The sequence below is a fragment of the Phragmites australis genome, chromosome 9 (genome assembly GCF_958298935.1).
Source record: "Phragmites australis chromosome 9, lpPhrAust1.1, whole genome shotgun sequence".
Classification (NCBI taxonomy): Eukaryota; Viridiplantae; Streptophyta; class Magnoliopsida; order Poales; family Poaceae; genus Phragmites; species Phragmites australis.
Window position 1 is genome coordinate 20,493,947 of NC_084929.1, and position 15,560 is coordinate 20,509,506.

Here is a 15,560-nt window from a genome sequence, read left to right on the forward strand (position 1 = left end):
TCTATTCATATTTCCATTTCCTCGTTGAATTGGAATCGGAGCTTGGATTCCATGGGTCCCATTGAATTCATAGAACCAAACGGTGAACCCGTCCGTAAATGAGAAGTTGGTGCCGTTTCAGCGAGAGTTCGGCCCGGCCCATGTAGCCCCCTCAACTGAATAAAACCCGTTTCTTCCCTCGCTCCACCTTCCTCTCTGACGGCGGCGCTTAACCGCGCAGCCAAAGCCTCGAAGCCTCTCGCTCGCCGCTGCCAACGCAGGTGTCTTCCACTCCTTCCCAGGTATTCCTCTCTCTCTCTCACTCTCTCGCATCTCTATCTCATCGCGCGCGCACTTCCCCGTCCACGCAGCGCGCGCGGCGGCCGCGGCCGATCCCAGCTTGCTCGACGCGCGTGCATCACTTGGTCGGCCGCCGGCCTTCTCTGTATCTGCGGCTCTCTTGTTCCTTGCCCGGGTCGGTCGTCAATCATCGGCTGTTTCCGGTCCGTGCCCGAGAACTCGAACGATTTGCTGCCGCAGCCACCCGGCGAAGTGGGAAGAAGTAATGATTCAGCTCTATAGAGCTTCGTGTTTGGCATGGCTTCCTCTCCTAGTTGTTGTGTCGTCGAGTTATGAAAACCAGGATCGAAGAACTCTTGCAGCTACGGTTCTGCTTGGATATTCATGGCTTTGGTGCCGCTCTTCACTCCTTGCCACGGTTGAGTGACTGTTCCATACATCGGGCTAGCTTCCGGTAGTGCTTCCATGGATGATTGGGGTCGTTTGGCTTGTTGTCTAGCGCATGCCACGCACAGGGGAAGGCCTTTCCTTCCTAGTTCCGTCTTTCGAGTAAATACTTGTGAGGAACTCTTTGCAAGCTCGGTTCTTCAGCCAGCTCTGCTTCAGGGCCTCATTTCTTTCACGTTTCAGTTCGTGCTGACCTCTTGGTTTGATTCGATCAGCAGTCTGATGTCTTGGGTTCTGTTACTTGCTTGATCGGTTTAGGATTTCATGTGCGAGATGCGCCCTTATTTTGTATGTCGGCTTCGAGAGCCAGCCCTGAGGGGGGGGGGCGAGGGGGGCGGCCACCCCGGGCCCCTAAAATCCAGAGACCCTATATGTATATGTATACTGTGTATATCGGTTTAAAAGTAAACTGAAAAAATTAGATCTGAACGATTTATATTTAATAATGGAGTTCTATTTTTAATCTCGTCTTGAGCCATCGAAATGTCGGGATCGAGCCTGTTCGAGAGCTACTCATCATTTCAGCCTAGTGGAATTTGCAACATTGATGCAAAAGGGTTTCGTTGTGGTATTTAGGAAGACATGTATTAGTCCTCCTTAAGAAACTTTTGTTTGTGGGGTTGAGGTCTTTTGTGTTCTTCTTGTTTGCGACATTCAGGATCTACCGAGCTAGCTAGCAGTATGTGTCATGGTTTTGCTCTGCCGGTTAGAGTTGCCAGCTTCATGCAAGGAATGGTGAGAAACTAGGTGATCCTCTGCCTGCCCTGTGCTGTTGGTTCAAATGCATATGAAGCTGTTCTGGGTTGGTTCATTGGGGCTCACCATGAGTGATCAGATGGAGGTCTGCTAAGCAGAAGCACCAAAATGAATCCCATGGAAAACAATGTAGCTGAACAAATCATTGCAGGATCTTTATTCTGGGAGCATGAGGGCATTGTTGTTGGCTTCATTCGTCATGTCTTTACGCTTCGCCCTGTTTAGAATAAGTGAATTTCGTCGCTTGATTCCTGCGGAACTACGATGTTTTTTGTGAATCTGCAAAGTTCCTAGGCTCAGCCTGAAAAATTGTCCTAGCTAGATTAGAGGGCCCTGCTTGGATTTAGGATCATAGGACGTGTAGTTCTTTTTTTTAGAGAAAGAGAGGAATATGGTGTGTTGTTTAAAGTGCTCGTTTGATAGAGCTCTCAAATCAGTTCTTAGTTTAGTTTTCAGAGTGAAATCAGAAGTTCTGTCAAACGGTAGTTTACATTTTCAGCTCTCAGAGTGATCCTCTGAAATAAATTAGATGTTGGGAGTTGAAAAATGAGTTTTCTCTGATTCACTTTTCCTACAAAATTATTTTTTTCATAAAATTTAACTTTGAGAATTATAAAAAATCATTTTCAATCACATAATCATTTTTCTTAAAGAATCACCTACCAAATAATTTGGATCGGAAGAAGCTTTAGCAAACATGCCAATGAAGAAGTGCGAAGGATCGTGGAATATGTAACACCCGGCCCATCACAGGGGCCCAATTAGGCCCATCTGAAAAGCCCATTAGGGTTAGATGGATTCTCCTCGCCTCAATTGACCTTCAGTTACTCTGCCTCCCTTTTTGTTGGTTCCCTCTTTTGTTTTCTCCCGCGACTTGTTAATTCCTTCGCCATACTGGGCTGCCCCAGCCGCCGCCACCATCACCGCCGCCGCCGTGCTTTCGCTTTGCGCCGCGCGAGTACGTGAGGGCGGGAACGAGAGCTCAGAGGCCGGGCCGGGGAGAGACGTGAGTCTCGCCGTGTAAGCGCTGCTGCCGCCGCCGTCCCAGCCCGGTGCGCACGCGCGCCAGGCGGCTCTTGCCTGGGCTGCAGGAGCCGCCATTGCTCGTCCTCGCCGTGGCGGCCGGCTGCGGTGGTGCCTATGGCCGCCTCGGCGCCTAGCTGCGCCGTCACCACTGGCCGGGAGTAGCTGAGGCCTGGGGACAACCGTCTCGCCCTGGACGGCTCGCGCGAGAGGCGCCGCGGTCTTTCTCGCACATCGCCAGAGGGCAGCCGCCGCACCGTCGTAGCCGCTTCCGTTGGTTAGTCTTGCGTGTTGGTGCCATGCATTCAAATTCACTAGCTCGAACAAGTTGCAAACTGCGTAGTTTTCCGCAAATCAAGCCAGTAACCTGTACTCATGTGATGCCTACATGCGAAGTGAACTCAGTTAGGAATAAAAAAAATCCCCCCTCATGCGGTACACTTCATATCCTTATGTAGTAATGCTATCCCATTATTTTTTTTGAAAATGCTAATGCCTTCTTAAATTTAGCAGTACATATGGAGGTTGCTGCAGAGTTTAAAACGGATGATGCTAATGGAGCAGTGGATTTGGAGATTGACATTATCGGCCCGGGCGGTGGTGCTGTTTGTTGCAAATTGGCCACCGCGGAGGACCCTGACGCTACAGAGTGTTCAAGTTCTTTCGGGGACACTCTATCGGGATCAGAGGATGATGCAAGGCCTTCAGAGATTAGTGATATTGAGGTGGACTCGCCGTTCTGCCGGTATCCTCCTAATGGAGATGCTGCTGCTCTGCTGGACGCAGCTGCTTCTGACAATATGGATAGATTATTGAAGTAAGTAGTTTGGGTTATCGATTAGCACTTCCAAACTTGCTTTTCTGCCTTCTCATAAATGTCAAATTCATCCTTTTAACCATTGGTTATCACATAGTGATAGATTGGGACAGAACTGAAATTCAAGCAAATGCAGAGGTGTTATTCTTTTGCCTTTTGAAATCTACTGCACTGCCCTTGTGCTAAAAGTGATCAGTTATATCCTAAGATAGACAATCGATCATTCCTATCTGAAAGATCCTTGTTTTTTTTGCAAGATTGCTTAAATAAAATTTTAGGCACTTGCTAAGCTTAAGCTCCAATTTTAGGCTCTGAAAGCTAGCTTCTGAAGCGAGCTCCAGAGCAGCTGAGTGCTCCAAACCTTGTGCTTCTCTCTCATAGCTCGCTCAGTGCTCTAAGAAGCTGACCTTCTGAGCCCTGGACAATAAAAACAGTTACTGTATATTTCAATATCCATCATATGCCAAAAAAAAAAAAAAAAAAAAAGTTGTGATAACGAACCATCTCTGGGATATAATATAGTTGATTCCTGAAATTAGAACTTCACAATATCCTAAGTGAAGTGTTGGTTCTTGTATCCAACTTATGCACATGCTGACTGCAGTTTGTGACCGAGGTCTTCCTTGTGAGTTTTGATGATACTGTAGATTTCTATTCCTAAGCATCTATGAACAGACAAAGTTCAAATCTTGGCAGCATGTTGCATGAACATTAGGTACAGAATATGCTATTCAATTTGTCTAGTTTTCTATTTGGTTGCAGCAATCTCCAGTTCCTTTGGTTCCAATCCATGATATTGTGTCAATTACTTCACTGTTTATGCATTTCATGTTACTTTAGACAAGGCAAAGTGCATGTAACAAGTTATCATCTAATACAGGAAGAAAAAGGTAACTGATCATTGGAGAAACTATATAAGCCCAGTAATGTGGAGATGTCAATGGTTAGAGCTGCGGATGAAGGATTTGCAGTCTCAAGTCACCAAATATGACAAGGAGCTTTCTGTGCTTAAGCATGAGAAGGAGCTGCAGACAAAAATGATTGAGTTGGACTGCTCCTCGTCGAGATCAGTACCCTTCTTCTCTCATTGCTGCAGGAAGACTATGAAGCGGAGGAGGAGAAAGAAAAACGAAGAAAAAATGGATGCTTCATCATACATCTCAAACCACACCATATTCTCTTATTTCGGTAAGCATTATGTTCTACTTTACACATAGAGATACCAATTGTCTTGGTGATATCTCACTTCAATCGGCCTGCAGAGAAAACAGAAGCAGATGGCCATTCTATTGAAGACAATGCAAATTTAGGTAATAATGTCAACTGCCTCGTGATTGGAAACAAATATGATATCCCATATGGGCATGACAGTAGTGAATTGCTGACAGCACTGATTTGCTTCTTCATGCATATTCAACTCCCTTTTGTTATAGTTTTTGGATTATCTTTAGTATTACATTTGGTAGCGCAAAAGACCTTTATTAGCTGCATCTTCCAGCAAGAGATAGCACAAAAAAAAAGTAAGTACAAACTCAATTCCTGCTTCAGTGATGAGCAGTAGCACTAGGTTGATGACCCAATCAGTAAAACTTTTGGTCTCGTTATTACATTTGGAACTCAGTTTAACAAACCTTCCAATCTGATTGACAATCAATGTGCTTTTATTTAGGAGTGCAATATATAATTTTTTGTTAAATGGTGCAGTTGAACTAATGAAACCTTTTGTTGACCATACAGCGGATGACAACACAAAAGGAACCAATGACGCTGATTGGCTTCTTGGTATTGAAGGAGGTGATGCCACTGCTGAGCAGATTCTTTTAAGCATTCAATCTGTTCAGGACAGAGTATCTACTCTGAGATCAAATATCAAGAAAGCAATGGCTAAGAAGAATAAGGGAATAACCCTCAAAGTTAACACATGGGTCAACGGTACACAGAGCTCCAACTGCTCACCAGGTAAGGGAAAAATTGCTGGACTGCTTGAGAGATCTCCCCAGGACACATCAGATTGTGACATGGACGATTCAGCCATGCCTGAAAGTGCTCTCTCGAGCTATGGAGAAGCTAACAACATGGATATTTTTGAGAACACCATGAGCCTATTATCGGCTGAAGGTCCACATCAGATGGGAGAACTACGTGAAGTAAGCTCCTACGACTCTATTATCTCACACCATAACATCTTGATTGGGAGTGGCGTCACCTATTTGAAGGAGCTTGAGCTTCAACCTCTTTTCTTTTTGGAGCTTGAGCTTCAACCTCTTTTCTTTTTGGAGCTTGAGCTTCAACCTCTTTTCTTTTTGGAGCTTGAGCTTCAACCTCCTTTCTTTTTGGAGCTTGAGCTTCAACTTGGAGCACTGAAAAAGTTAAAACTCTCCAGCACATTATATCTGGGTGGCTTTCTCCTAAGCATTTCAGGCAGGCCTAACATTGCATTTGACATTTAGAAGTGGTCAATGTTCTGAGTAGATGAATCTTTTGAGTGCTATACGATAATTAGTGATAGTGGTTGTCTTTTGAAATTTTACACGCATTCTCAATGATGAGATACTATGCATACCAAATCAAAGGAGATCTGAAAAATAGCAATAAACTAACTGGTTAGATGAAATAAAATCTTACATTAAAGCTGTGAGTCTAAAAGAAAGTACAAGAGGGCGCCACATCCTCTCAGATGTTCAGTGTGGTCCGATAATCATCCAATGGTCTGGAATATTTCTTTTAGTTCAGATTATAAACCTGACTGTAAACTGCTAGAGAGTTCTCCTTTAGTTTCTATGCTCCACTATAAACCCACAGCTTTTAGAATTCTCTCATTCTGCAATGCATGTGTATTATTGTTATTTTGGCTATGTTTCTTTACTATAATCTCTTCACTTGCAGAGTTCTGAAGATGTATTGATTGACAACCAAGCAGCTGAGGAAGGGTACCAAAACTTTGAGGTGATCAGTCATCCAAGCAAGCGACTAAGAGTATCAGTAAAGCGAGAAACCGGTGCACATTCTGAGGATGAGAGCGTTGCCCCTGTGGTTGGCATCAAGAAAGAAGCACAGGAAGAAGGCACAAGCAGCTTCAGCCTTCAGGGAGCAATCCTGAAGCCCTGCTTCACGGGAAAGCGGCGAGAGAGGAAGCCGATGAAGCAGGTCAAGCGAAGACGAGGTGGTTCAAGCACAGCAGCGGCTCTCCTTTCGTGGAGGAACAAGAGGATTCGGAAAAAGAAGCAGTTCTAGGATGGGAGTGCCTCCATCTCTCTCATTTCAGTTTAATTAGATGACGACGACAGCTGCAAATTTGTCTTTCCTTGTACCTGATTTTTTTTTTCAAAAAAACTTTTCTTGGCGATGCCATAATCAAGGGCAAGATGGAAAATGGCACTTTGGCTTCAGCCTAGAGGTGCTTGTAAGGCAGTCTTGCTTCTGTTTCTACTGCTGTCGTTTGCTTATGGCCTTGTTGAGCTGGTGAAAAGTTGGTTAAACTGGGAGGCAACATTGTAACTTGTGATAAGGATTTGCTTGTATTGGTTCAGTTCCTCTTCGTTCCTACTTTCAGTCCTCGATTCGATTGCCTTGCATTTTGTTTCCTGTCATATGGTTCGAACACAGGTCTGAGAGAAAGTTGGTTTATCCACCTGTGTACCTCTGCAATTGCCTTGCCTGTGTAGCTCTGCAATCCCCATGGCACAGGCCGTGCTCCAGATGTTGAGCTCATCGGTGACGGTCATTCTGGTGGGGCCCAAAGTAGCCACGCGTCCGGAGCCAGTTGAACCATTTTTCTCTTCCGTCTATGAGTCCATCTCTTAGGGCCGGTTTAGTTGTTAGTATGGCTCAGGTTGGTTTGTATCTAGCGTTAGAAATATTTTTATAAATTAGTACATTATATGAAAAAAATATTAGTGATTTTTTTTCTGATTTTTGAAATTTATTTGAGACATAAAATTTACTAGAAGATATAAAAGTAGGTTTTTTGAGAATTTTAATTAAATATTAGTTTAGGATTTTTAGATCAAATCAATTAAAATGGGTTGCTAGTGAATTCTAGTTTAATAATAAAAATATTTAGAATTTTTAAACGATTCTTACACTTAAAAAATCGAAAGTTAAATAAAAAACACACGTACTTATGTCCAGTCATTGCATCTGTCGGACCTGGCTTGCAAGAAACGGTCCTCATTTGCGTATCAGCAAGCCTAGCCCGAGCGCTCTGTCTGCACAATCGAAACCTGGCCCGAGCGCTAGACCAGGCAACCGAACCGCGGAGTTGCATCCGCTCTCCACCAGACTATTAAACACGTCCTTAGGTTTTTTCTGCTGTTGCTGCTGTAGCTGTTATTAATTTTCAACTAACTTCAACAGGCCTGGATCTTGGCGCACGGCATAAGCGCCCCAGCAGCAGGCGATAAATATATAGTTTTAATTTCGAGTTGAGATTTGACGAATATCCAAGAATATATACACCAAACTCTCACTAAGCTCGTTCTCACATCTATGCTCTTTCCGTCACCTGATGCCGAGAACACTCACAGTCATAGCATCAGGCAACTTAAACTTTGACCCGATTTGATATGGTCCAGCTCCAAAATATATAAAAGATTTGAAATTTATAAGACTAAATAAAGTAGTTTAAATATTTTTTTAGTTTAAAATAAAAACAAAATATTTAAACCAAAAACTCTCAATTTACCTATAGTTTTAACTTTAAAAAAAATTAAAGTTAAAAATAACTAAAAAAAAATTTAAATAGTTAGGTGCATATGCGTGTGGACCTAACTCTATCAAACAGATTCTTTATTTATGGCTTCCTGTTTTGTACGTTATGCGTATTGGTGTGGCGGTTTCCTCTAGTCGTTCGGTGCAAAGTCTTCTCTGCTGCTGGGAAGTTGTGGGCATAGACTTCACTAATCCAAAAATAAGTTGTAAGCTGCTGTACCCAGATAGAAAACAGGTACAGACCTACATCGTATTAGGTCCTGTTTATTTCAGATTATAAAAGCTGGATTGTGATCAAAATCTAAAAGCTGAAATAAACAGCTAGATTATAAAAGCCGGATTCTGATCACAATCCAAAAGCTGAAACAAACAGCTGGTTGAAAAAGCTGGATTGTTACAATCCAACATACAGATTGTAGCAATCTAGCAATCTGCTTTCCACTAGATTCTAACAATCCACAATCCAGCTTTTTACAATCCAGATTTTACAATCCAACTTCTTACAATCCACAATCTATAAGCTGATTTTCACAATCTACAGAGCTGTTTGTTTCAGATTATAAAAGCTGGATTGTGATCAAAATTCAAAAACTGAAACAAACGGCTGGATTGTAAAAGCTGGATTCTGGTCACAATCCAAAAGCTGAAACAAACAGCTGGTTGAAAAAGCTGGATTGTTACAATCTAACACACAGATTGTAACAATCCAGCAATCTGCCTTTCACTAGATTCTAACAATCCACAATCCAGCTTTTTACAATCCAGATTTTACAATTCAGCTTCTCACCATCCACAATCTATAAGCTGATTTTTATAATCTACAGCTGAAACAAATAGGATCTTACTCAGGGCATGTTTGTTTTAGCTAGAGATTCTGAAAAGCAGCTTATAAAAGCTGGATTGTTAAAAGCTGGATTGTAAAAAGCTGGATTATGAAAAGCTTTTAGACTGTAGATTTTAAAAAAAAAATTAATGGACAGTTTAGTAAAATAGACTTTCATAATCTATCAAAAGCTGAGGAAAACCAGCTTCTCAGATTCTCACAATCCAACCAACAGATTTTAAAAAGCTATAACCAAAAACTGCATGTTTGTTTCAGCTTCGAATTATAAAAGCTGAAAGCCAGAATTCGAAGCTGAAACAAACAGGGCCTCAACTAGTTGAGCAGGTGCACGCATGCTGAGATGATAGGATGTCGCTCCATGCATGGCCCCACCCACCAAATCTGCCGGCGCAGAAGATTATATCCATCCATTTTCGATCGCTGCCGTCTTGGAGTCGTCGATGTCTTCCTGGCTTTTCCGGTCGCCTAGTTGCAGTGATGAAGCACTAGTAGGTACTAGGTAGCATGCATCCAACTAGTATGCATTCATGGCGTACATGTCATTGGGTGACCCTGACACCCTGTTGCTTTCGTCGTCTTACAGCAGCACTGGCGTGGCATCTTTGGCACTTTGCAGCTACATGGCTAGCTCCAAGCTAGAGTTGATCTTTGCGTTTTGCAGCTAGCGGAGACTTCCACACCTCTCCAAGCTCTGTTCACCACCGGACTGGTGCAGTAGTTTCTTGGAACTTTCAAGATAGAACACTTGCTTTTGGAATGGGTAAGTCTCATGCTTGGCTAGGACTTTCTTGAACTTGGAAATTAAGAAACAGGCCAGAAATGTGTAATTTTCTTGGTGAGCTCCTAGAAGTTAAGTCTAACCCCAGATCATGATAGAGATTTTTCGGTCTCAACGTTTCGTTTGACTGCAAATGAATTGTAATGGTATAACTCTAGAAGCTAGGACTCGTGTCCAAGTTACGAACATCTTGCTCCACCACAAAGCTTCGAGATTCAATAAGCGGACGATGACCTACCAGATCAGGGGAGTACTCCATGTTCGGGTGATGATGGTGCCGGCCGCGATGGAGTGGTCGTAGGCTCGTCGTAGCATTGGTCTAGTATATCTCTATTTTGGATGAAATGGTGTATGCCTCTATTACCGCTACACCAAAATATACAAGTATATGACATCGCCGTCAGCACCGTGATCTGTATTTCTCATTTTTTGATAAAGAAAATTTTATTGACTCTTATAGTTAAATCAAAGTGATATAACACTTAAAAAGTTCATTTCTGACTTATGCATAGCATAGACGCACATAACCCAAAAATAAGAAGAAAAAAACACCACCATAAATAGCAAAAAGAGGTTATGAATAACAAAACAATACAATTCATAGACTATTATAGAGATTCAATCTAATGTCTAGACTGCTATCTGTAGGAAAATAAGATATATTTAGGTTTGATTTAATCCATAAATAATTCATGAGCAGACACTGATAAATTAATATGATCATATTATCAGAGCATAATCTAGGCATACTTAAAATTAGGAATCGTAGGAAATAAAGTATGAGTAACATGGTTTTTACGTACTGGTCCTACGTTGTGAAGGTTACTGAAGATTCTAGTTGCACTGTGTTGAGCACGATCGATCCTGCTGATGACGCGGCGAGTTTGTTAACGATGACAGCGGGCAACACCCAAGCAACTAGAAAGACAAGCCGTGGGTGAAGAACTTGAGCAGTCATACGAAGCGCTTCCAAAAACCTTATTCACCCTCTCGTGGTGCAAGATCTTAAGAGAAAAGGGCTTCACAAACATGCTCTTCCGTTCGCCGATGCACGCCGACGTCGGGATGGAATAGTAGCACAATCAAGAGAGAAATAGGTAAAACTCTAATTCTTTTATGGACTCACGTAATGGGAGTGTTCTCAATTTTAATGTTACTCTCAATTAGCAGTCTATGTTGTACGTATATCTAATGAGGTGGGGATCCTTGCATATATAGGGAGAAAATCCCCTACCTCTACCTCTATTAGAAATATAGTACTAATAGAGGGTGAGCCTCAACATGGGCCACCTCTCTATAATATGGGCCTTTAAGATTTATTAGAAATTATTATATGGACCGGCCCTAATAATTCTAACAATCCCCCACCAAATCTCAAAGTCTCATAGAGAATTGTCAGTTTCCCACTGTTATTTGATATACCAGTGTTTCAGTGGAGACTGTTAAGTTGAATATCTACCTAGAACATCAAGCTACACTCATTCACAACTTGAACAATGGACTATACCTTGAATTACAAGTTTTGTGCAAACAAGTTTTACTTAAGGTCATAACTGATATTTGGCTGCCAGTAAGCTACCCGCGGGTGGAGCATATAAGTCTTACTCCATGGTCTCTTCATGAGTTTACTAGAGATCACCTAAATTTCATAGACTACGAACAATAGTCAGACTCATATAGGTGTGTACTTTCAAGAATGCCCTGTAGGTGAAGGGAATCGAGGACGTCCTAAAAGGGGTGAATTAGGACACTTAAAAACTATTGGCTCCAAAACTTTCACAAGATAAGTCTATATCAATTTCTATCTAAATATGCTCTAGGCTTATCTAATATGTCTACTTCTACCACTCATAAGGATTGCAAGGTAAATTGCAAATATGTAAATGCAGAAACGTAAATAAGGTAGAGAGACAAACTAGACATGAGGGATTTTTATCCCATGGTATCGGTGGCACACAAGCCACCCCTAGTTCACGTTGAAGCTCTACAAAGGATATGCTCCCGGTCGCCAAGTCTCTTCTGGTCACGGCTCTTGAGATACCAAGTCACCAAGATAAGGCCTCAAGCACGATGAGCCACCAAGCCACCAAGATGAGGTCTCACCACTAACCTCTCTTCCGGTCACTTGTACGTCGTCTTCACTTAGGAGCTTTAGTCATAAAGACAAGGGCCTTCACGTCCCTGCACAATCATCTTGTCGCCGCTCCACACCAAATCGAAGGGTCAACAAGTTACCGGCGATTCACAAAGACTCCAAGGCGCCGGCGTACCTCTCGGTACACTTTTGGATCACTCATTGATCCACACTCTAGGTTGCAGCACATAGCAACTCTTCTCTCTAGGCCTATAAGCACACTAATCACTCATTAATGACGTGCTTAATCACCATGGATGAACACTTTATGCTCTTGGATTGCTTGGATGTCTTCTTAGGTGTACAAGGGTTTCTCTAGACTCCAGCAACTCCAAATGAATGAGTGGAGGGGTATTTATAGCCTCAACCCCACAGACTAGCCATTATCCCAACGGTTCAAATATTCTGTGAACACCGGATGATCTGACGTTAACAGAGGTACAAGCACCGGACCATCCAGTGTGTATATTCTCAGAAACTAGCCGTTGGAACTCCACTCAGAGTTCTTCTGAACACCAGATTGTCCGGTGTAATCTTCAATCCATCACCGGACTATCCAATGAGTACACTTGAGCCTAACCGCGCCAAACTTCTTCTCTACACAAAATACTCTAGTGTGCATTGTCTTCATCACCGGACTTTCCGGTATGTAGAACTTCTTCTTTTCTGGATTTTTCACACACTTTGTTAAATGGTGTGATATCCATCTCATCACGGAAGATATGTACAATGGACTATTTAACAAAAGCTTGGTATTTTCTGAGGAAATATTTCCTCAGAAAATACCAAGCTTTTGTTAAATACTCCATTGTACATCTCTTCTGATTGTCGGACCTTCCGGTGAGTGCAATACACTTTGACTCCTTCTAACAGAATTGCTCTGGCGTGTATATTTCTTATCACCGGATCATCCGGTGAGGTAAACTGCCTCTGAACATAATACTCCGGTGAGTGCAATTCTTCCAACGCTGGACCTTTCGGTGAGAACAATTTCTCTATGACCTTTTTCAATTCAATCAAACTTTATCCTAGCTGCAGTGGCTTCTTGATGAATTGCATCTATGAGACCTACTAACATATATCCTTGACAAACATGCTAGTCACAATGACTATGTTGTCATTAATCACCAAAATCACAATCCTAACCTAATAGGGCCATTTTCACTACAGTAGGTCAGTATCTTTGCTACTTAAAGCTAACATAACACATTAAGGTAATAGCCAACCTGCCTTATATATCTCTGAGAGTATTGCATCTTCACTCGAGTGGGTCAAATAACAAAGGTGATCTCCTCCAGTTAGATCAATAGCTTGTTCTTCCCCGGTCCTAATTCACGGGATCTCCGATCACATAAGTTGGTTTACCACTATGGTATAACTCACATGGGTATCATACCTATCTCATTCGATATATTATCTATCACACTCTGTGATAGTCCCTTTATAAAGGGATCTACTAGGTTCTTAGCTGTTTGGATATAATCCAAGGTTATCACTCCAGAGTTTCTTAATTTCCTGTCAAACTTCAATCGTCTCTTTACGTACCTTGAGGACTTGTCATTATCCTTAGAATTGTTTACTTTGATAATAACCGTCTGGTTATCACAGTTCATAAGGATAGCTGGTACCGATTTCTCAACCACAGGTAAGTCTATCAACAACTCACGCAGTCATTCTACCTCAACAGTGGTTGTGTCTAATACAGTGAGTTCTGCTTCCATAGCTGATCTCGTCAAGATAGTCTATTTGCAAGACCTCCATGGCACAACAACACCACTTAGAGTGAATACATATCCACTTGTGGCGTAAATCTCATCAGCATCAGATATCCAATTTGAATCACTATAACCCTCTAATACTGATGGGTACCTAGAATAGTGAAGACCATGACTCATAGTACCAAGCAAATAGCTCATGACTCGCTCAAGCGCATGCCAATGTTCATCACCCAGGTTAGAAGTAAAGTGACTCAATTTTCTCACAGCAAATGAGATGTCAGGCCTTGTAGCACCAGATAGGTACATGAGTAATCCAATAATCTAAGAGTATCGCAGTTGGTTCCTACCACTTTTCTTATTCTTTCGATGTATCACACTGGGATCATAAGGTGTTAGAGAAGGCTTGATGTCTTGGTAGCCAAAGCGGCTCAAGACCTTCTCAACATAATGAGATTGTGTAAGAGTAATCCCATTCTCTTCTTTGATTAACTTAATGTTTAAGATTACATTAGCCTCACCCAGATCTGTCATATCAAAGCTTTGAGATAAGAAAGACTTGACCTCATTAATCATGTCAAGGTTTGTCCCAAATATCAGTATGTCATCAACATACAAGCACAATATAACTCACTCACCCCCACCATAGTGATAGCACACACATTTATCTGCCTCATTGGCTGAAAAACCTGCAGATATTAAAGTTCTGTTGAACTTCTCATGTCATTGTTTAGGAACTTGTTTAAGGCCATACAAGGACTTCAAGAACTTACACACCATGCCTTCTTAACCTTTTACTACAAACCCATTAGACTGTTCCATATAAATTTTCTTGTCCAACTCTCCGTTAAGGAAAGTTGTCTTAACGCCCATCTAATGAACGATGAGACCATGTGAGGTAGCCAAGGAAAGTAGCACTCGAATAGTAGTCAATCTCGTAACAGGTGAATAATTGTTAAAGAAGTTTTCACCTTCATTTTGGGTATAACTCTTAGCCACAAGTCGAGCCTTGTACTTTTTAATAGTACCGTCAGGCCTAAGCTTCTTCTTCAACACCCACTTGCAACCCACAGGTTTTCAACCATATGGTCGTTTTGTGACCTCCTAAGTCCCATTTGCGAGGATGGAATCAGTTTTGCTCCGAAAAGTCTCCTTCTAGTAGTCTGCATCTGAAGATGCAAACGTTTCTGAAATAGACTTGGGAGTGTCATCCACAAGATACACAGTGAAAACATCACCAAAAGACTTTGCAGTCCTTTGTCTCTTACTCTTCCTAGGAGCGTCACAATCATCCTCCTCAGGATCTTGCTTATGTCTTTGTTCAATAAACTCAAGAGGTGGGGTAGATTCAGAAATTATCTCAGAAGATAGTCTAGACATGCTATGTAAATCTTTCATATAAATTATGTGCTCAAAAAATGTTGCATCAAAATCGACATGCATGTCAGGTACCTCAGATTTAACCACTAAAAACCTATAAGCAATGCTCCGATGAGCATATCGCAGAAAGACACAATCCACAGTTTTAGGTCTCAGCTTGCGCTTTTTAGTTATTGGTACATTGATATTCGCCAAGTATCTCCAAGTGCGCAAATAAGAAAGTGATGACTTTCTCTCTTCCCATTCTTCAAATGGGGTTTTCTCCTTATCCTTGAGAGGAACTCTATTTAGGATAACATGAAGTCAACAGGGCCTCTCCCATCATGCCTTAGATAATCCTGGAGTGTCTAACATTACATTAACTAAGTCAGTCAAGGTGCGGTTCTTACTTTCAGCAATCCCATTTGATTAGGGTGAATAGGGATGCGTCTTCTCATGAATAATCCCATGTTTCTCACAGAATAAGTCAAAGTCATGAAATATCTTTTTCCACCCTTCGTTAACACACCATTCATTTTACACAGATCTGAATGAATGAGTTCTAGAGGTGCCAAATTTCTCTCCTCGGCTACCTTATAGGGCTTACGAGGTTATTGTGATTGCACACAACTATGGCACTTAGAACCTTTGACTATGGAAAAACTCATGCTGAAAAGTTGAGTCATAGAACCAAAATT

At 41.9% G+C, this 15,560-nt stretch overlaps 1 protein-coding gene across 5 annotated transcripts; it reads left to right on the forward strand.

Annotated features, from left to right (window-relative positions):
• The first annotated feature begins 205 nt into the window (after window positions 1–205).
• Window positions 206–6,851, forward strand: LOC133928765 (uncharacterized). Of its 5 annotated transcripts, none has more exons than XM_062375238.1 (6): window positions 206–281; window positions 3,019–3,322; window positions 4,203–4,510; window positions 4,585–4,632; window positions 5,060–5,469; window positions 6,209–6,851. In XM_062375238.1, the coding sequence occupies exons 2-6, from the start codon at window positions 3,024–3,026 to the stop codon at window positions 6,554–6,556; spliced, it is 1,413 nt and encodes a 470-aa protein (XP_062231222.1). In that variant the 5' UTR covers window positions 206–281; window positions 3,019–3,023; the 3' UTR covers window positions 6,557–6,851. The 5 variants fall into 5 exon arrangements, with proteins under 5 accessions (XP_062231222.1, XP_062231224.1, XP_062231225.1 ...); XM_062375240.1 differs by having other exon boundaries at window positions 212–281; window positions 3,016–3,322; XM_062375241.1 differs by lacking the exon at window positions 206–281 and adding an exon at window positions 2,355–2,782 and having other exon boundaries at window positions 3,016–3,322.
• Window positions 6,852–15,560: the final 8,709 nt, after the last annotated feature.